General features: G+C 40.5%; 1 protein-coding gene across 2 annotated transcripts; it reads right to left on the bottom strand.

Annotated features, from left to right (window-relative positions):
• Positions 1-973: 973 nt before the first annotated feature.
• On the bottom strand, positions 974-21,092 carry ALG14 (ALG14 UDP-N-acetylglucosaminyltransferase subunit). 2 transcript variants are annotated; one of them, XM_086841910.1, is made up of 4 exons: positions 20,726-21,092; positions 18,466-18,617; positions 14,240-14,362; positions 974-1,355 (listed from the first exon to the last, which is right to left on the bottom strand). In XM_086841910.1, exons 1-4 carry the CDS (start codon positions 20,856-20,858, stop codon positions 1,125-1,127), a joined length of 639 nt encoding a protein of 212 aa, XP_086698036.1. In that variant the 5' UTR covers positions 20,859-21,092; the 3' UTR covers positions 974-1,124. The 2 variants fall into 2 exon arrangements, with proteins under 2 accessions (XP_086698036.1, XP_086698035.1); XM_086841909.1 differs by lacking the exon at positions 20,726-21,092 and adding an exon at positions 19,471-20,582.
• Between the last annotated feature and the right edge of the window lie 338 nt (positions 21,093-21,430).

Genomic DNA, 21,430 nt, shown 5'->3' with positions numbered 1-21,430 from the left:
CTCTGGAGGGAGGTTCTGCTCCTCTTGGAGCTTTTTGCCGTGTTTATGTGTCTGTAGCCAGCCACATAGCACTCTGTGTGTGTACAGATGACAGATGTGTTTATATTGCTTTACAGGTGGGATAGCTGTAGAATTACATTTTGCCAGATGAATGTGAAATGCTGGAATATGCTCTCACACACAGCCAACAAAATACCTTTCAAAAATTGTTCCAATGTACACGATACCACTTTTCATGGCAAACTCTTGAGTGTATATTGTACTGTTGAAAGTAAAGTGCTTAAAATGAGAAAACAGGATATACCAAAAGTCAAATTCACTGTATCAGGAAAAGAGGGAAACTGTTCCTTCCCTTACTACTGATTTTTTTTTCTCTATTTCAGAGCTTGAACCAGTTCTATTTCCCCACCTGACAGTTTTGCTCTGTTTGATGTCGATTTGGTAAGGCTTTTTGCACATAAGCTTTGAAGAAAGTCTTCTTAAATGGGTAAGTATTGTGCCTGTAGCATGACACTTGTCACCTTTCTATTTATCTTAAGAAGAGAGCGAGAATTTTCAAAAGGTGCACAACAGATTATAAGGACAGCTTAGACAAGACCAGAGGGAAAATGATACTGGTTTAATGCTCTGGGGGTTTTGGAAGATTGTAAAGTACAAACTGTCATGAAGCCAACCTAATATAACTGTTTCCTTTATACTCGAAGGATTCACAAGGGACTTCACCACTAGCATAAAGGAAATAAAGTCTGTTGTGCTAGAAAAAGACTTTGTTGCTTACAATTTTAAAAATGACACAAAGCTTCCTTACAGGAAATGTTACATTCATACAAAGTCCCATGTTTATTTGTAGACAAAAATTACCATTCACATAGCAGGAAAACTAGAAGAAAACAGAGACAGCACAGACTTTGAGCCACTATGGGTTACTGGTGAACAGACCCACATGATAGCAATAAATACAAATACACAAAAATTTTACTTAGATGTAGAGAAATCTTTATTGTCTCATTTTAAAGTACCAGCCTAATTTCTTAACAGGAATTATTGGAAATAAATTACTACAGGAATGCAAGTGAGGAGCTTGCAGAGTCTATTTCAGGTAAAGCTTAGCTTATCTTCTGTTGTTACACTATTCGACCAAGATATACTGACTTGGGATATTTTTTCTTTAGATCAGGCCACTGAACAATGAAATAATCTGAAAAGTAGTAAAGAATCTTTCCTGACAGGGATAAAGTTTCCACACGGCAGATGCTCTCTACATACACGATGATTGTTCTCTTTATTCGAAGAAGGCCAAGAAGAAAAGCAGATAAACAGACAGGAACACATGTTCCTGGTCCATTGCACAGTATCTAAAAGAGATGAAACACATCACAAAAGTAAATAATGAGTTCCTTCATACAGTAAAGAATTATTTAACATTGCATTTACACAAAAAAATATATTTTAATTTTTTTTTTTTTTAAACCCAGAAAAGGCAAGTTAATATGAAAAAATAGGAGGGGGGCCAAACAAAACAAACTATTTCAAAGTAGCTGTCAAAAATACCATATTTCTTTACATGTCACGAAGGAGGAAAAGACCTCTGAGATGGGACAGTTATTTCTATGAAGGAAAAGTTTACAATTCCTTGACTTGTGGGTATATAACCAAAACAGCTTCCACTCTCAGCTTTGTGTTATATCAGTCATGAAATCTGTGCACATAATAAAGCCAAAGAAATTTAATTAGGATTAAACCTGGGATTCAGTTATAAACATCTTGAACGTTGGATTAAGTCAGCAGAACACTTAAGAGTTCATCAAAAATGTGCTGATGAATTAGGACCTTCACAAGAATCTGTTAGCTGATATGTGTGACTAGATTTTATTTTTTGTTTTTAATAAACACTAGCAGACAGTTAAAAGCAAATACAAAAGGAAGGCGTAGTGGTAATAACATATCATGTCCTTTGAGCAGAGGATCTCAAATTCACAGACCATTAACAATGAAAGAAAGTACTCTTTTAATTTTAGATATTGTTCAACTGAAAAACAGATTGTTTAAAAAAACTAAAAGGTTTAAACTGGGGTATATTAGGCACTCCACTTGGTATCAAAATTGATTTCAGGCAAGAAATTTCATACTAAACTTAAATACTACCATGTAATCAGCACTTTTCTGCACAGCTGGAGTTACATGGAAATAAAGAGTTCTTTTATAAAATCATGGCCCTATACCACATAAAGTCACATTTTTTTTTTGTTCCAAGTTCACCAGCTTGTGAAAGATATTATACTGGTGGGGAGAAAAATCTCAATTTCTGCTTCAGGGCTGTAACAGTTCAGAACATTTCCTTTCCTGCTTCATGGCAAGATCTCACTGATAAACTGGTTAAGAGCACCTAGCTTTAGCTAAAAGCAACAACAGATTTGGTGCTATGGAGTTCCAAATTCTCTCACCTATTCTTTGCCTTGATCACAGCCCCAGAAATCCAGCTTGGGGATGTGATTACTCTAATGCTGCGTTTTCTGACCAGAATCAATAGACTGTAATACTGTTTCTAAAAATGTCCTGATTTTATTGTTGATCTTAACTGAACTATTTATTAATACAAGACTTCACTGATATTTTCTCAGAGTCCCTGACAAGTAATATGCTGTATGCCATTTTAATCATGACATTTTTAGGGTATCAACATCCACAGATACTCAAATTTGAAACTTGCAATGATGTAGTTATTTTATATTATTTTTGTATTAGATAGCTAAGAAAGTTAACAAATCATCTTTGCAGCCTAGAATTTTGAAATCAGAGTAGAATACTGTGGTTTCAAACCTCCTGCAGAATCTGATTTCAAGCCCATCCACACTTAAATCCTACTCTACAATCTACTGAGAATGAAAATCTGTTTTTTACATTTAGTAAGGACATAAACCAACCACACATGCTGCCTTTTTGCATTTCAAAGAAATTTTTCCAGATCTGTGAACTAAATGATGCATTTTGCAGTATTTCCTGGAAAGATTGATTAATTTGTATGTTGACTGTGATACTGGAACATGGCTATTGACGTGTAACTTAAGGCATGTTTAGGTATCTCTGTTTGTAATAACATTTGTTACTGTACTCTAAATATAGGCATAGGAAATAATGTGTTCTCCTGTGTCTGCAGGCAAAACCCACCGGCATCCCTGAAGAAGCATAAGAAGCACCTGAAGCCCCCAAAAATTATTTACTACTTACTGTTTTTGTGAGTTTAATATACAGTCTTGTTGTACACAGTCTAACTATTGATTTCCTATTCAAAATTCAGCTTTAAGGGAACAGACAAAAAATGTGCACTACTGCTGAACAGAAACTCCACTTTCCTTTAGCAGAACTGCCTGGAGTACACATATTGCTTTATCTTCACTGCTCCCTGTCCCTTTCTCCGTTCTATTGCCATCCTCTCTCCTGTCCCTTCCTCAGTGCCATCATTTTCCATCAATCTGTCTGTACTCTACCCAATCCTCTGAGATGTCTCCCACCCATCCTTTCTTTCCAAGTTTTCTTTGTCATCACTGGTGTTCATCTCTCTTTGCATCCTTGTTCTCAGGCAGCCTTCCAGCTGTTTTCCCTTTTGAATGGCTCTGCACCCTTTTAGCTTCCACCTACTATGAAAGCTTAAATATTGGTCCCTTACTTTCCCCAGTCTGGCACAAAATGTATCAGTTGTGGATATTATTTTGGTCAGCCATCATAACATTCTACTGGGCCCAGAAGTTGAGAACTGTAGAACAGGTTTTAGAAAAAGCTGAATTTTTACAATCATGGTCTTTATCAAGCCATAGACTTTATCCTACTTCTTCCCTTTATTAAGCCTGGCCAGCATCTCCAGTCCTTCTGGTATTTTGGTATCCCTGTGTCTAGATGCACACACAGAGGTAAATGCCACAATGAATTCCAAATTAAGTGTACTCACAAAAGATCATGTAATGAAATACCAGTAAATGTGTCTATTTGTGAACCTCTATGTAGCTCTGAAGGCCACATTGAGCTGCTGTTATTACTTTGTTGAGGTAAAAACCAGAAATACAGCAATCAAAATTAAAATAAAATAAAAATAAATGAAAATAAAATAAATTAAAATCATAATAAAATACCTCTCCCATATTCAGGTTTTGATATGATGCACTCAGTTTATACTTTCTACTGACTGTTTATAATTTGTAAGCTGCATCTCAGATGCCCTTTGATCCATGGAAAAGTACTTGCATGCAGGAAAAAGGATCAGGGAAATTATGGGCTTGGCATCTTTAAAAAAAACATGGTCTGATCATAACTCATGTCCTCTGCTCTTTCCCCTTCCACACATATGAGTTCAAACAGGAGAAAGCAGATATGGCTCTATAGGATTTCTGTATGCAAAATGCTCATAATAATACTCTGATTATAGATGTTCATATCCCCAAATGCTTGGATTTAGGAACTGGCCCCTGAAAGAGACTGTTATAAACCTGCTGAAGCCCACAAACAGACCTCTATCTGAACTGGTAGCTGTGATCTGTAAGTCAGAACTAAAAATTAATCTTTGGTTAACCCCTTCAGTGCATGTCTACAGACAGGTCCTGCTTAGAACTGGTGCAGTTACAATTGCAGTGGCAATTCCCCTCCAAAAAATCTCATCTGACCAGTCCTATTTACTCCCTCTCACACTGCCAGCAGGAAGGGAGACCAGTGGTCCTTCTGCTTGGAGTCCAATATCATACACTCCTCAAGGAATACAGGAGAAACTTCTGAGAAAACAAATAGGTACATTATGAAGAAGAGGAGCCATTGCAGAAGGTGTAAGGTAGAAATGCTGCTGCTCAGCTCCTGCCTGTACACAAACTGGAAAGGATGATGGAAAGGGTGTGAATCACCTACAGCCTTCCTCAAAGATGAGAAGATGAACAGTCCTACTAGTGAATTTCAAAACACTATTAAAAAGTAAATCTTGGACAATGATTAATGTCTTACACCTGGAAAAGACCAAAGCTTTTGTTTTTCCCCACCAGCAAAATACCAGTATGTCCCAGTGAAGCCCATGGCAATCATCAGTATGCTCTGGGGAAGAGGCATGCATCTCTGGGACAAGAAGGGCCTCTGTAAGGTCAAGCAGCTATTGGGGGGGTGTTTCCCTCAAGTATCTACTCAAAATTATCTGTTTTCCTCAGTATCTATTTACTTTAGCCACAAGGCTGCTTGTAGAATATTTGTGATGTGCCTCTAAAAATCTCTGAGTTCAGCCTTCCTTAATAAGGCATCAGAAAGGGGGAAAAAAGGGGGCCAAAGACAATTTTTGTGTCACTTTTGTGACCTCTTGAGCTGCAATTGTCCAAGGACTTTCCTGGTCACTGGGGGTCCCTACTTCGTTGCCAAGAAACTGTAATGGATTGTTCCAGAAGCCAGTGCTGCAGGTCTCTCTACACCATTTAAAAGAACCTCTAATGCAAGGAAATGTCCTGCTCACTGTTAAATTGGTCCACTGGCTGCCTGGCCTCACAGCTAGGCCAATATACTAAGTCCAACATACTAAAATTCTCTGCCAATTCAATCTAACCAAACTCTAAAAAGTACAATAAATGAATCAAGCTGTATATTAATGGAGGTTTAAAAGTAAAGGATCAGAATACGTTTACCTTCAGCAACTCTATAAATCTAGTTTCCTATTAATCACTTTTATATAAAAGTGGAATAGTTCTTTGTGTTTCAGATATTTTCCACAGCTGTTGAAAGAAAATAAGCTAAGCCAGCAGTCTGGGAACACCAGGAACACTGGCACAGGGCACCACTGCTGATAAAAGCTGCTTTAGAGTTGGTGAATGCAGTACTGTAGCAGAGTGACATTTACCAGGGAAAGCACTGAAAGCAGAGCTTGCAGCTTCACTGGGATTAAATGTCACTGGTCAAAGCAAAAATGAGTAAAGCAGTAAACTTGCATTTTTCCTCCTAAGGTTGTAAACATACAATTGCTGCCTATCTTTTAAAGAGCAAGTGTTTAAGTACTATTTATGTGCCTAAATTACAACAGTCAAAAGGAGGACAACAGAAGTCCCCTAAATTTAGTAGAAAGCGGAAAACTAATTTGCAATTTGCTTTGCATAGGAAACTGGCAACTCCTGCTGTTCTCCTGAACGACTTGTGCAGAGACTGGCCTTTTGTCACCTGGTAGAGAGCAGGAAAACTGCCCTGCTCCGTGGGGCTGGGGAGGGTGGAGGTGTGGGGATGCTGTTTGCTGCTGGGGGGATGTGCATGTGTGAGCTGAAGCTGTGCTGCTTACCAGGCATGGAGCTGCCTCCTGGAGCACCTTTAGGACACTGCTCAGGCCTCCTTCATTCCAGCAGGGCTCCCTACTCCACAGTGCTGAACACCTGGAGACAACACTAAGGGAATAGGAGGTGCTGCTGATAAACAACTACTGAAAGAGGCAAAGGCAAGTGGAGTGACACAAAATGGACCAAAGCTGGGTTAACTGAATGATCTGTATCTATACAAGTCCTACCTTTTAACTGCTATGCAATACCTACTTTATAATAGTGTAGGAAAAAACCTACTATTCCTATGTTACAGGAATAATGAATTTTTTTGTGTGGTTTTTGTTTTGATGGGGGAGGTGGTTGTTTCTGTGGCACGAGAGACTCTGCAATGTATTCATTTGTATTCTGCTATGTAAATTACAATATCTCATGAGCTCATCAGCCCTTGTTTGGTTTTAATACTTTATTACTATTTCAAAAACTTCACACTCAAATACTTAAGCACGTTGAGAGGGAGTGTTCTTATGGAAGCTTTTGCTAGTCTTGCTCTTTAGTATGTCTGAAAATTCAAATTTCAAACATTGAGAAAAATTAGCTTAGAATTGTTAGTATTTTTGTATTTTTTATGGTTTAAAAAAGGCAGGAACCTTTTTCAACAATTCCTTATTATTGTTATTGATGGGGAGAAAGAAGAATTTCAGGTTCTGTTTGCACAATAGAAAGGTCATTAAACTACTTACTGGTTTATTCTTTTTGATGAGTGAAGATCTTATCCAGTTCACTTTCCCCCACCACCTGCATATAAAACCAACTAAAACTTCACACCCTATTTTCTGTTTGAATTTACCTGCAGAATGCAAGGCAGAACAAAAAAAAACAAACAAACAAAAAAAAAGCCAAAATACTAGCTGTGTAGTGCAATGTAAATCAGGTAATTAAGGCAGAACTCAATTATACCCAGGTACACTTTTATTTTCTACTGCCTAAATCACTTGAATCATCAGGGGTGCAAGAAGGTAGTTATAGTGTCCTACAGCAACAGCTTGTGTTCAAGCTGGTCAGCAGCTGTAGGTTGTGGCACTGCCATGAAAACCTTTCCTGTTCACCTCTGCATCTCACTGGTACAGTACCTGTTATTATACAATACAGCCAGTAAGTGAGGTGCTCTTCAAAACAAGCAGAGGCATGTGTGGCCTTACAGGCAGATTACCTAACCAGGATAAATAAGATTAGTGAATGCCAGAGTGGGGAAGAGAGAAGTGGAGGAACAAGGACTTAAATTAGTACACTACACAGCTGGGGTTCTATTTGTTTCTGAGTATTACTTTCATTATAGAATGAAACAGACTGGGAAGCATCACCTTTTATGCAGCTCTCACTTTCTAAAGGTTTGGGGACAAAGAGAGAGAAAAATCCTACCCATTGTATTTTTCCAGGGAGAAAAGGAGAGCTTCTGCAAGACCACTGGGAACTAGATGTAAGGATTTAATCATAACAGCATAAGGCATTGTTAATTCCACCTTCTAGGCCTGACCCAGAGTTACCAACCCACTGTCCTCAGGGCCAAGAGACAAGGGAAGAGGCCCAGCTGATGTGATTTGCATCAGCCTCCGAAAACAAAGCAGTGAGGGAAGCTTCCAGCTCCTGGATTTCAGCAGAGCAGAGGAGCTTAGCTATGCATGTGGCTATTTGACAATGTAAGACTTGAAACAGCTCAGGTCTGCTTGTGGGTACGCCCAAGGGCTTCACTGATGAAAAGAAAAGATATGAGTGGGGTCATTAAGAGTGTCAGAAGTTAGGCAACAGCTTAGTGAGGTAGGTTTGAGAATCTTCATTTGGATGCCTAAAGAAACATGCAGGCTCTAATTTTTTCTAAGGAGTCTAACCGTAGGCACCATACCTAACAGCCCCTGTATGCCAGGTCTGTCATTGGGATTAAAAGGTCTTTGGAGTGGTAGTTTCCATCAGCATATTTCCCAGCCTAGTTGCCAAATGAAAAATGAGAAACATAGAATGATCAATTAAAAATAGTAATAAATGACAGCTGTGAGGCTGGTACTAAGGCTGTGAAAGTCTGTGAAAATGTTAATGTTGGTCATTAAAGCGTTACATGAACACCCAGGCTGTCAGTGGGACCAACAAAACAACCACTGAGTCTTTTGAGAAATTGTGGGAGATGGATAGGTTGGTTAAAAAAGAACAAGATTACCAAAGTAGATACAGGGTGGAGAATAAACTAACTCCCTACCTACATTACTATGGAGTGGCTATGTGGCTTATTGCTGCTGACAAATTAGTAGGAAGTAGAAGAAATTTGACATAGTGTAGATGAAAAAGTTGGTCATAAAAGAATTCAGTAAAAAGTCTTTGCCAAGTAAATTAAATTGTAGTTACTGAAACACATCTCCAGCTACAACACTAGGTACTAGCTGGCTTTCAGCAATGTCACCTTGGCTGAATCTGAACCTGACCACAGTCTTTTGGTCACCACAAGAAACACTATCCAACCTTTTAGAGCCTCTTTACAAATAATTTTTGATTCTCCTCATATAAAAAGTACTGCTTATCCTAGTAGTCTGCTTCTACTCCAAAGGAGAAATTCAATCCAAGACTTTCAAATATACTCATATATGTTACTACTAGCGGCCTAAAATGAGCCTTTAATTGCAAATCTCAGTGTGTCTTTCATTAATCAGGCATTTGTTTAACTTCAGCTTGAAAGCAGTATTTTAGGCTAACTAAACATGATATTTAAATGTTCATAAAATATCTCTGGGACTACTGCCCAATCACTGAAGTTGGTATAGCAAGAATGTGCATCAAGTACCTGCCTGAAATATTTTCACAGTGTAAAACCTAGAGGTGTTGGCAGTCTGCATCTGCATACCAGTGGTTAGATTTAGCAAGACTGTTATGCTTTATAACATATATGGAAGTGTGACCAGGGTGTTCATTAGGTTCATAATCAACCTGATAGCTGATGAGTTAAGACTCTTTTATGTCTAAAAATGCCTCCTTAAATCTAAGCTAAGATCTCAGTTCATCTTTACTGCTACTCCTGTCCTCCCTCTGAAAAGGAGTGTCTATAGGCAAGTCTAATTAGCAATTACAGAAAGGGCAGAGCTACAGCAGCTTTGAACCAGCTGACTGGAACAGCTTCAGATGTTTATCTGTGCTCAGCACAGGGGAATTCTGCATTGTGTCTGCAGGGTACTGTAGACAGTACACGAGGTAGGAGGGGTGAATAAGACTCGTCTTCATCAACACTGCAAAGTTAAACAAATTTTGATGCCTTCACTTTGTTTTCTTTTTAGACAAAGAAATTAGTATCACTGAAGTTCTTAATCCAGTGTTCTTACTCTTGATTATTTTGACTGTTTTGATCCTAGAACATTAGTAGATCAGACATACAGTCAATCTGGTCCAAAAGAATTATAAACACTGCAGAAAGATTCAGTGCACAAAAGAATGCAGCAGATAGTCCTAAAACTGCATTATACAAAGTTCACTTGTTATGAAATGAATGAAGAAAAAATGCCACCACACAGATTCTGTAGCTTTCCACAAAGTTCCAATTAGAACCGTGATATAAGGGACAATAACTTACTATTTGTCACAGTAATCTGTGAGAGTTGTTATGAACTTAAGACATTTTGGGCAGGCCACAAAGAATGGAAAATCTTAGCTAAATGAAATAATGATCTCCTTTCATTTAGCTTACTGTGCAAACACTTCTGTAACCAGAAGCTGCCTTAGTCAGTTTAACCAGTCAGGGGACCAGGCATGTGTGATGGGATGTGCAGTCATAAAAGAAGAGGCGATTGCTACAAGCATGATGAGCTGTGCAGGTTTCAGGCTTCTAGAAAGAAGTTTATAAAGGAGAGACTCATTCAACTGACAGCTGCTGGGGAGGGAGAGACAGCAGAGCACGTACTTGCTGTGCAAATGTAAACTTACTACAGACTTCCCTCAGGAAGGAGGCCCTAATGTGGGAGGACCGCCTTCTTAGCCTGATTTAACCCAGGTTTTTCCAAATAGCAGTCATCTGAAAATATCTACTTATTTCAGGCTCTGTAGAGCCCTGAGGCAGTAGAAACTGTTGAGAGGTGTCCCTAGAAAAGAAAAAAAGTCTAGTCCTAAGAGTCCAGGATGTGCATTCTACTAATGGATGGAGCTTTTTGCAGCATTTCTGCACAAACATAAGTGAAATTTAATTATATGAAAGGATAGCAAATCATTGATCCATCTATGGCTGAAAACAAGTAGTGGATAAAATATTTTGCAGCTTCTGCTGTGTGGTAGGTGCACATCCTTCATTTTCAGTTTGGATTTCAGGTATGCCAGAATGAGCAGGGTAACCATGATCCAGACAGAAGGCTAGATCACCTGAAAACTTAGTTGCAGGGTTGGCAAACTCGCCCAAGGACAATGGTTCTGTAAGCAGCAAGAGAACTGAAGACCAGTTTCCTTTGAACTTGTATGTACTGACTGACTTCAAGAATATTAAAGGAAAGATGTAAGTTTAGTCCTTCTTGCATATCAAATAATCTATGTAATGGGCAGTAATTATCTTTGGGAAAAAATCTCTGTGCGGCTCGTGTAATTTTCTGTAAATAAGGATTTGCATCCTTTTCTAGATAATAGATCTTAACAACTTGTTCTGGTTTTATGCTTCTTCTTAGTCTTTCTCTCAATGAAGACAACAGAAGTCTCTCTTCTCTGACCAGCTGCCTGTTTTCATGGTAGGAATTTGCAATCTCGGAGACTGCATGCTAAATCTGGCTGCAGCTGATGAATGGTTTTAAAAGCTTTTCTGGGGGAAAGTGGGTGTAGGCAGTGTGTGCTGGCACAAGCCTTTCCTTCCCTGGAATTTTAGGTCTCTTTATAGGAAGCCTATCTAAGGCAGATAGATGATGTAAAAAAAAAATCCCACCGCACATTCACCTGCAAAACACTCTGACACATTTCTATAATTCTTGGCTATAGAAACACAAACCAATTGTCACTTCTGACATCTTAATTGTTACTTGGCTTAATATCTCTAAAGGGAATTTGCAGAGTGCAGATGTTCATACTCAGAAATAGGCCTTCTGAAGATGATTTCAAGCTGAGCAACTAAGCTAACTTTTACATTTTCTAAACTCTCTGGAGGCCCACTTCAAGCATGGGTCAAGTCCTGGAAGAAGAAGAAGAAGCAAAGATCTCCTGGAAGTTGTGCAGTTCTTTCTGAACTTACTGTCTTGAAGAGGGTTAGATGGAACTGATTTCTCAGGAAAAGTAAATCAAGAAGCTTTGCCAGATCACTGTGTGATACAAAAGGAACACAGTGCCCATCAAGTTAAGCACATATCAAGTGCTCATCAAGTAACTCCTGTGCAGCTGGGTTTGCTGTTTCTCTTTTGCAGGTATTTCCACCCCACAGACAGGCTTAGGTTGGCATAAGTGGCATATCTGTTCCAGATCTTCCCTTTGTGCACCTAATGGTTTTGGGCTCTCTTTGCAGTACTTTTCTTGTCCTGCATTTCTTGACAACTGCAACATTTCTGTGTTTCTCAAGCTTTTGGCTGCTTAGAGAAGACTTCAGTCATTCCTTCATACATACACATATTTCTAACCAGCCTGAAAGCAAGTGTAAGGATTTGGGGATCACTCATGATATACACACTCTAAATTACTTAGAAGCAACTCAAAGTTGTCTTTTCCCCCTGCAGTTAAACAAAACCAATGTCTAGACTGAAAATGTACAGCTCCTGTAAGCTCTCCTGTTTAAAAATATGAAGCTCTCAGCATGATGTAATACTGAGCTTGTTTCTACACTTGGTTGTTGATTTCCATGCCAAAAGTTATTGATGAATCCTGTGAATGCCAGCATTTGTCCCAGCCTTTCTAGCTCTTTACATTACTAAGCATTACATTTTGCCAAGAGTAGAGTAGAGTTTCAATTCACTGCAAACATTTTTGTTGAAAGGCAATTAAACACTACCAGTTGCTTCACATACCATACAGTCTTTTTACTGGCAATGTGAGGCATTTTAATCCCTGAACCAGACTCCTTGGATAAATGTTTTAAAATCTTTGCAGCTCTCTGAGTTATTATATTTTGCAGAATTCTTAAACTAAGATATACATACAAGTAGTAATAGTATGTGAGCAGCTTTCAAGTGGTACATGATTTGCCACAATGCCAGGGATGCTTCTGCCAGCTGCAATTTTGGCTGATAATAGCACCTGACAAAAAGTAATTTGGGTTGTGTTCCCCTCCAGTGCTTTAACCATGGATAAAGACTCTCTGGATCTCATTTTGAGACAGGGGTTGCTTTAAACACAGCAAAGGGCTTAAAGGCCTTGCTAAAACATACCCTTAATTTTACAAGCACAAGTGTTTTTCAAAATGTTAGTCTTCTGATAGCTTATCACAATTTATCAACTCCAACACCATTTCTAATAACTCTGTGTAAATCTTACTGTCACTTTAAATTCCTTTGGTAAACAGAAAACATGGAATTAGATTAGTAGCTTCCTGCTTCCTTTATTAAGATACCCAGTGAATTTTTTTCCAGTCAATTTCTTTTGCAGTAAGTTAAAAAAAAAAAAAAAAGTAAATATATATATATTTTCTGTCTGCTCACGTAAACAAACTTGACTATTACCACTGCCCCAGTTAAAACCACTGTAGAAAGAATAGCATGCTACCTTCTCCCCTCTCCCAGTTTTTATCTCCAGTTTTCAGAATAGGCTTGAAAAACAGTAACTGCTAAAAAAAACCTACTTCTGTTGTTCTGCACACTAAACTGTTTGAAAAGTCCAGCAAGCAAGTAGCTTTTGATCTGACAGGGACTGACCAGTACTACTGAAGCAAATGAGATCACATTACTCACAGCAGCCTCTCTAGACATTCAAAATATCACAAACATTAATAAGCCTCTTTAGAATTAGCCATACAGTTCACAGAGGGATTTTAAAAAAAGTCTCCTTACCAATATCCTTACAAATATCTCTGTGTGTATAGATGTACCACTAAATTATGAAAAATACCTTGTAACTGCACTAGTTTTTACATGTTTCATTTAAGTATTTTAAACCTCATAAATTATTAACTTGAAGTTCTGCTAAACTAATACTTTTTTAAAAACCCTCAAGTTTAGATTACTGACTCCTTAAGATGACAACAACTCTAGCAAGAAGCCGGCTGTAATTTTTTTCTTACAAAACTGTAAGACTTAAAGCTAGGAGACCACTACCTTTTGTATGCACTACCTTTTGTATTAACACAAAACTTTTTTGATTGAATATTTCCACTGTATCTGACAACCTTAGATCTCACAACCTTAAATGCTTCTGACTTGTTTAACTGTGTGGAATATTTTTAAATAAATGTAATTAGCGTGTGAGTGCAATTTTCTGAACAGCTTGAAAAAGCTACTCAAGTGCTGAGGAGCTGCTACTTCAGCAGTGATGCTTTTTGTCATTAGATGGGATAATTAATGTCAGTCAGCCAAAAATTAAATAAATATGCATTGTAACTCAAAAGTCCATGTAAGCACAAGAAATGAATCTGTATATATTTGTGCTGGTCTGAACCTGTCTGTGCCAGACTGGTCATACCATTTTAGAAGCGAGTCCAGCCAACAGGATAACCAGGCTTTCAGGCATAGTTTGTGCTGCTGCAATCCTGAAGAGATAATATCAGGAAGCAGCAATCTTGTTTTTGCTGGCTCTACCAGCATAACAAGGGAGTGACTCTCTGAAGTTACTTGCAAACTTTGAGAGGGAAAACGGGTATTTGCTATTCTAATTCACCAGCAGTGCAACCTGTTCTCTCTTCCTTGATGTATTGCTGCTATATTTAATTTAACAATAAAAATAGTTTTCCTGTGAGTTGTAAACCTAAGCATACATATGAGATGCAGTCTGCATGTTCCAAATGCTTCTATGTTGTGGATTAACAAGTTCTTAATACATTAAACTTTACCTACCAAATCTGGTTTCCGTTTGTAGGTCAGAGGAAGAGAGTACAGCACGGAGTACAGTGTTGTTACCACAGAGGACATCCAAGACTGTCTAACCTCCCGGCTTCTGGGAATGCGATCAAGGCTGAACTGGAAAAGAGCACGAGGAGCAGAGCTGTTACTTTTACTTTTCTGAGAATGTTGTGGCTCCTTCTTATTCAATCTGTCTGTGCCAACCTTTTTTTCTTTTCTTTTCTTCGTCTAGTTTGGAAACGCCTGTGTACAGAAAGTGAAGTACAGAGAGGGGTCGGAGGCGTGAGCTGCTGCTCAGGCGGGTCCCGGGCTCCCCGCAGCCCCGGCAGCCGCGCCCGGAGCGCGGGGCGAGGGCGGCACCTCGCGGGCACCGGCGGCGCTCGGGGCCCGCCACGGCAAAAGCAGACATCGCCATCCTCCAAATGAGTACTCTCGGTGACCATTCAAATGATATGCACGATGTATAGTCAAAATGCAAAATATTTGCATAAAGAAACGGGAAAGAAAATCTTATCGTTAAATAAAAAATAGGTAAAGAAGTAACTTTGTTCTTTCCCTAAATGAAGATTATTCACTTTGTGTAAAAGGTATCAAATTAATAAAGTAAAGGTGCTTTCCTTTTGTTTTGAAACCCTGGGAGCAGTTGCCTGCCCTCCCTGCAGGTGCCTTTACCTCCACGGAGAGGAGCTGCACCTAAGAATTATTGCTGTGTCAGAAGGCGCTCCTGATGCCAATGACATTTTTGACTGCATGAATGAAAGACAAGTGTAGGGGCAGCAGTGCAGTATTCAGTGATGCTGACATGTGGCTAGTGGTTGTTACCTCATTTCACATGGGACACCAGATCACCACCACTCTGGAGGAACTTCTATGGGGTGTGAGAAATTCCAAATACTGAAAATTGCGCAGTTACTTCATGTGTACGTTGCTAATTGTGATAGCTTAGTCCTGATGATTTGTGCCCCTGAAAGAGGATGTTAACAAAAGCTGTATGGTAAATACAAACTACAAATCTCTCTTGAATAGCAGTAACTGGGACTATTTTTAAATAGAAGGTGGAAAGAATAAAAAAAAAAAAAAAACCCAACACTTATAAATGCAGAATGTTAATTTTCTTGACTGACATTATCCTGTTCCACTGTGATACATTTCTTGAATAGCTGTCATACTGGAAGGCATTAACAAATGTTACAAATTGATTTTTTTATGTTTTATTTGCAGGTGTTGAAACGCTGATTGCATTACTCAGACAACAGAATATGGAAAAATAAACATACCCCCTGCTCCCTATTCAACAGGTTTCTGGTTATCTCTACCTCTGTTTCTTAAAGCTTTGGAAGAGTTCAGGTGATAAAAAGTGACTCCAAGTAGAGTTTAGACCCCTGTGTAGCACTCAGCCCTGCAAGAAATATATGATAAGGTGGCTTTAGGCAGATCAGGGTCCAGTGGAACTATTCAGATGAACCTTCACTGTAAGAATAGTGTTGAAAGAGTATTTGACAAAAAAACTGAATGTGATTTCCATCATCATTAAAAAACCCCAAATAATTTCAGCAGAATTTGGCAGGAACTCCAACAGTATCAAAGTAGGAATTTACTTGGAGAATTCAAGTCAAGATCAAGCTGATTTTATCTATGCTTTTCTAAAAACATGCTGGAAACTCTGCACATCAGTGTCTATGTCATGTTAGGACTTCAGTCCACACATCAAACAACTCCTAAGTATTAAAATGAAAAAACAAAACTGGGGGGGGTTGTTGCTTGTTTGTTTAAAAGCCACTGCCAGATGCTTCTGTAATCCCAGCCTCTCATCTCATGAAGTACTGTCAACATTCCAAAGCTACATCCTGTATATTTTGCTGGAATACTGCATAGTATGTCTGATACCAGAGAAAGATTTCTCCCCTATCTACTATGTTGTCATGTTGTTGCATTTTTTTTCTTTACATCTTTAATGCACTCAGAATTTTTTTTCTAATTTGAAAACAAATGTTCCAAACTGGCAAGTCTGTAATATAATTTCAAAACCTTTACCTAGTTAATACTGCCACTTTGTAAGGATGCAAGGAAAAGCTGGTGGAAAACAGTGAATTATTATAATATGCTCAGCTGAAAATAGTGCAATGCTTGCAAAGAAACTGAGTTTACATAATTCTTCTCCATGACGAGAAACAAGATTTCTTAGCATAGTACCTCTCAAGAAAAGGACATATTGTCAGAAGAGGGTTATGTAAAGGTAAGTTAATCTGGTTGCTCATCTCAGACATGACCAGTGGGGGTCTAGGAATTCATGTTCTTCAGTCAACAAATGTAAGTTGTCTCTCTGCTGCTAGAGTATGTCGCCGGCAGCTGAAACAGGCTCTCTGTGAGCATGGAAGGTTCCCTGAGTAACAGCTCTGCAGGCATCCATGTGGAATAGATGTGGTTGCAGGTGGGGGGCAACAGAGAACAAAGAAGCCAGTGATAGCAGGACCAGAGACTTCTCATAGGAGGCATTTTTCATTTCTTTTTCAAGAGACATAGTGGGCTGAGGTGCAGCATTTTTCTTCTTGCAAGCGAGATGCTCATTCTGGCTTTCTTTCCTTCTCCCTGAATAGCTGTTAGAGCACAGCTAGAGCACAGATCCAAAAGAAAAATATTTGTGGGGGTGGGGAGGTGTGTGTGTTTAATTTTCTCTTACATCACTGGCTTTCTGATACATCATTACTGTAATTTGTCTTCCATCTGGTCCCTAGGTCTGGAAAAATCTACATCCTTAACCGGATGAGGAAGGGAATGATCATGTGTTGAAGCATTCAGACTTCTCCCTTTCATTTATGCAAAGCTGCAAGAAGCTACTAGAACATAATTTTCAAATGTTTCATGATCTCCAGTGTCCCAAATAACAAAACACATGCAGTGTGTGTGTGTGTGTGTGTGTGTGAAAGTACACTCTGAAATTCAGCAAACATATGTTATAGGTGATATTTATATTTGATATGTGATATTTACTTTCCAAAATTTATCATTCATTTTCACTCTAAATACTTTTGCTCAGTAGAAAGAGAATGGTCAAAGGAGAAGAAGCATCTGTTATCCAGACATCAAACTCACAGGCAGCCAAAAATGCTCCTCTGGCTTTCGGTGTTGAGGGAAAACATAACTACAGGATCTGTTAGTAGTTGGAGGGGTTATAAAAGAGAAGCTGCTTAGCAAAAATAAGTGAGCTATGAAAACTACATAACCTTTTAATACTGAAAATATGTATCTTTAGGAAATCAAATAATTTAGGGCTGGACATTCGTCAGGTAAATGAGTACAACTGTGTGAATGGCTATTTAGCCAACAAGATATCTCTGAACAGGAAATACCTCTGGTCACTTTATTAATAAACATTCATCCTTGGTGCACAATGAGAGGTGAAAGCTGCGGTAAACAAACTTAAAAATTTCATTCCTTGGTGAGGCTGTGGTTCATCTTAGCAGCAGTTGCCTTACATTAAAAGGATTTATTCTGAAAATCATTGGTACTGAGTCCCACAGTCTTTTGTCCCAACAGCACTGCTGGAAACAATGGAAGTGCACCATATGAAATCAACACCATGCAAATAATTACTTTACTGTGTGCTGTACTATTTGCTCAAAAGCACTTAATATTTTTTTAGCCAGAACACTCATTTCCATGGTACTTATACCACTAATACTTTCTACTAATTTCACTGGATGTCAGATCACTAGGTCAGCAGTTTTGCTGCTGCCTGTTAACCATACTGCAAACTAGCTGAAAGCAAGCAAACATCTGAGAAAAAAATTAAACAAGATATTTTAATGATTTTTTCATGATTTTTAGGAGTTCAGAATTTACTCAGGTCATTAGCCAGAAACCTGACATTCAGAGGCCTTGCACCCCTTTTAAACACACATTTAATACTTTATTTTAAAAACACAACCAAGACACAGTCTAGAAACACACAAAGCAAATACAATTTAAATTAAGGTTTTCTTAGATAAAATATTTTTCTGTATAGGTTCTTTCAAAAAAATACTATGTGTCACTGAGGGAAATGCCAAACTAAAAAAAAAAAAATCCCCTCTGCAATATTTTTGCTCCAGTATTCTTATAGCTAAAAGTAACACTTCAGTTGTTAGCTGGTATAAATGTCCTTTCAAGGAATTGTTTCCCAATTATCTTGAATTAGAATGCCAAGAGCATTTTTCTTACATGAGTGTTTAACAAGTTACCTGGGAATCGGAGAATGTTTCAGCCCTTTTTTGTTCAAAAGAACGTATTTTAGCTTCACTCATCTTATCTGAGTCTGCCAAAACATAATGTCTAGGAGAGTATGACTCTGACAAACAGCTAAGTAACCTCAGGATTTCTGTTGTGTGCCCACCTGTAAAACAAAACAAACTGCAATTAGTAACTGAAAAGTTTTGTAACTTTCCATTTCTTCAGCTGAGTCAGTCACTTTTCATTTTAAAGCATATTAGTATTACTACTAGCATGAGAAAGTATCTTCAGTGGAAAGGATTCAGTTAGAGGATGGCTGAGACTGTTTAGGTAACAAGGAGGGAACTCAGCTCCCAGGGAAGCATTACTGATGGACGCTTTCCAGTGAAATGGGATTGAACCAGGGTCACACAGGAGTCTGATGTTTGTGTTTAATGTACTGTAAATGGCATAGAACAATCGGGCAAAGAGTGACACTGTGGGCTGCACTCAAAGGCCACCCCATGGGGTGATGGCCAAAATGAAGCTGGACAGGATCTGGCTCAGAGCTGCGCCTTGGAAGCAGAACTGCTCCTGCCCTGTGCCCAGTGCTGCTACCTGCCAGAGCAGGGGCTGTGCTACCCCAGCTCATCATACCGAAACCAGCCAGGCAGCAGTGTCACCCTGCAGCCCCAGCCCTGTCAGCCCCAGCAGTGTCACCTGGCAGTGTCACCTGGCACTGATGCAGCCACTGGGTGCTGACAGAACAAACAGTCCTGCTCCAGCCACTGCTCTGAGCACTGCCCTTCAACGGGACTTCGCAACCTTCTAATTGCAGGGTCACTATGTCCTGGAGCTAAACTGGCACTAAACCAGAGAAAAGGGGAGGGTGTACATACTGTGCTTTTTGGGAGCTGGGTTAATTTTCTTTTTTTGTCATTTGACTACCCTGAAAAGCAGTTAGAGGGATATTTATGTAGGAGTGGAAGGGGGGGAGTAGGAAGATTGTGTGTGTAGGTGAAGTGAAACAGTCTCACCTTTTATCTGTTGGACTGCATCAGACCAACATGAAACCACACCCATAAATGTGTTTACTGGATGTGTTGCTTTTCACTCTGCTGGACATTGCAGACCAAACCAGCAAACTAAATGCATTCCTACTACCTCCTGCTGTTCAGGGTCACTAGGCTCCCAAGAGACCTGTGCTGCACAGGTTAAACGCTCCTAGCTGGTGAACAACTGACAAGAAGGAGAGCTGTGTTGCAGCGTTGCACTAGACTTTGCCACCTTTCCACACAATTTCATGCTGTATTTTTCAAATACGTTTGGAGATATTTTCTCCTGAGTGGTGTTTGTTGAAAGTTTCACAAATTTTAATGTAATCAGCTGAGCATTCACAGAAGAGCAGGAGATTTCTACTTAAAAGTCTTAAAGAATAGGCTTGAACATTACATGAATCTTGACATGTATTATTTCACCTGATAAGCTGATGTATGATGGAAATATTCTTTTAATACAGACAAACTAGATTCCAAAGGACTGAAGGAAAATACACACATTTCCAGCCCTAGTGGAAGTAAAGATGACCTGAAGAATTATAAACCTGCCAGTGAAACTCAGATGCAGAAAGATCTCAGAATTATCACGCAATTAGTTGGTGTGGAAAAACCAAAGGGATATTGAGGTGCTGAAATCACAGCTGGCCTGTATTTGTCAACTGCAAATTTTCAAATAATTTTTTGGAGGTAAATTAACTGCCTTCAACTCTGATAACAACATAACAAGGAGTAGCAGATGTGTACACCCCCATTAGCGAGGGGTGACATTCTTGTCTCTGATGGATCCACGACCCTGCTAGGTAAATCACAGCAACGCGGTTCGGGTAGATTGCAAAATGCCACGTATGTAAGGGGCGTGCCAGTCTGAAACGCCGAGCCCTGCCTCGCCGCCGGTAATCTTCAGTCAGAACACCGAGCAGCTGCACAGGTCAACCCTGCACCAGTTTATCGATGCCTTCGTGCGTGACAAATGACTCAAATCGAGAACCAAAACACCCAAAGGCAGGCAGCGGCCCCGAGGACACCCGGCCCAGCCCGGGGGGACCGCAGGAGTTACCGTGGCGGGGCCCCGGCCCCGGGCAACCGTGACTACAACTCCCGGCATGCATCAGGGCATAGCGGCGGCGCTGCGCTGGCCGCCCACCGCGCTGCATGCCGGGACTCGTGGTTTTAGGAACCGGGAGAGGCAGCTCTACGGCGCCATCCGCTTCAGCCGGCGGCAAACCCCACTCACCAGAGCCCGCCACCACCAGAAGACTGAACGGAGGCGTCTGCCGACCGCGGCATCTTCTGTCTAGAAGCACCAGCGGGACAAGCAGTAAGGAGAAGAGGAGGAGCAGGACGACGACGACGGGCAGCTCCTCCATGCGCGGTGGGGCCACCTCTCGCGGAAGCGGCAGTGGCACCTCCCTTGTACGGCGGCCGGCACGGTTCAAACTTCCGCGCGCTCTAAGCGCGCTGGTGGCTCCGCGGCTGGCAGAGGCCGCGAGCGGGGTGCGGCGGGCCCGGGACGCGGTGGGCCCTGGATGCGGTGATGCGGCGTGAGGGGCTCCCCGCTCCTCTGGGCACCCGCTAGAACCCGCTGCCCTCCAGCTGGCGTCCCAGAGAAACCCGGGGGTAAACGAGAGCCGGCGCTGTCAGGGCCCGCAGGCCGGGCTTGCCCGCTCAGCACGGCCCGCAGCAGGGCCGGGAGGGAGAGGCCCGCCTGCCTCAGCACGGCCCGCAGCAGGGCCGGGAGGGAGAGGCCCGCCTGCCTCAGTACGGCCCGCAGCAGGGCCGGGAGGGAGAGGCCCGCCTGCCTCAGCACGGCCCGCAGCAGGAGCCGTGCGGCTCCACGGCCCGCGCGTTCCTGCATGCAAGTGATACTGATCCAGGTATACAGCTGTAATATACACAGCCTGCAATAATGCATAAAATAAAGAATATTAACACTTCACTG

This window comes from Cyanistes caeruleus, chromosome 9 (assembly GCF_971803275.1).
Source record: "Cyanistes caeruleus chromosome 9, bCyaCae1.hap1.1, whole genome shotgun sequence".
In the NCBI taxonomy this organism is placed as follows: Eukaryota; Metazoa; Chordata; class Aves; order Passeriformes; family Paridae; genus Cyanistes; species Cyanistes caeruleus.
The sequence above is the reverse complement of the archived record's forward strand: the minus strand, read 5'-3'. Positions and strand labels throughout refer to the sequence as shown.

Coding starts and splice junctions, on each gene's coding strand:
- ALG14 (XM_086841910.1), bottom strand. CDS start 20,858: ATGGAGGAGCTGCCCGTCGTCGTCGTCCTGCTCCTCCTCTTCTCCTTA. Junction 18,618..20,725: donor TCTGGTGGTGGCGGGCTCTG/GTGAGTGGGGTT, acceptor TTTGTTTTACAG/GTGGGCACACAACAGAAATC. Junction 14,363..18,465: donor AAACATTCTCCGATTCCCAG/GTAACTTGTTAA, acceptor GCTCTTTTCCAG/TTCAGCCTTGATCGCATTCC.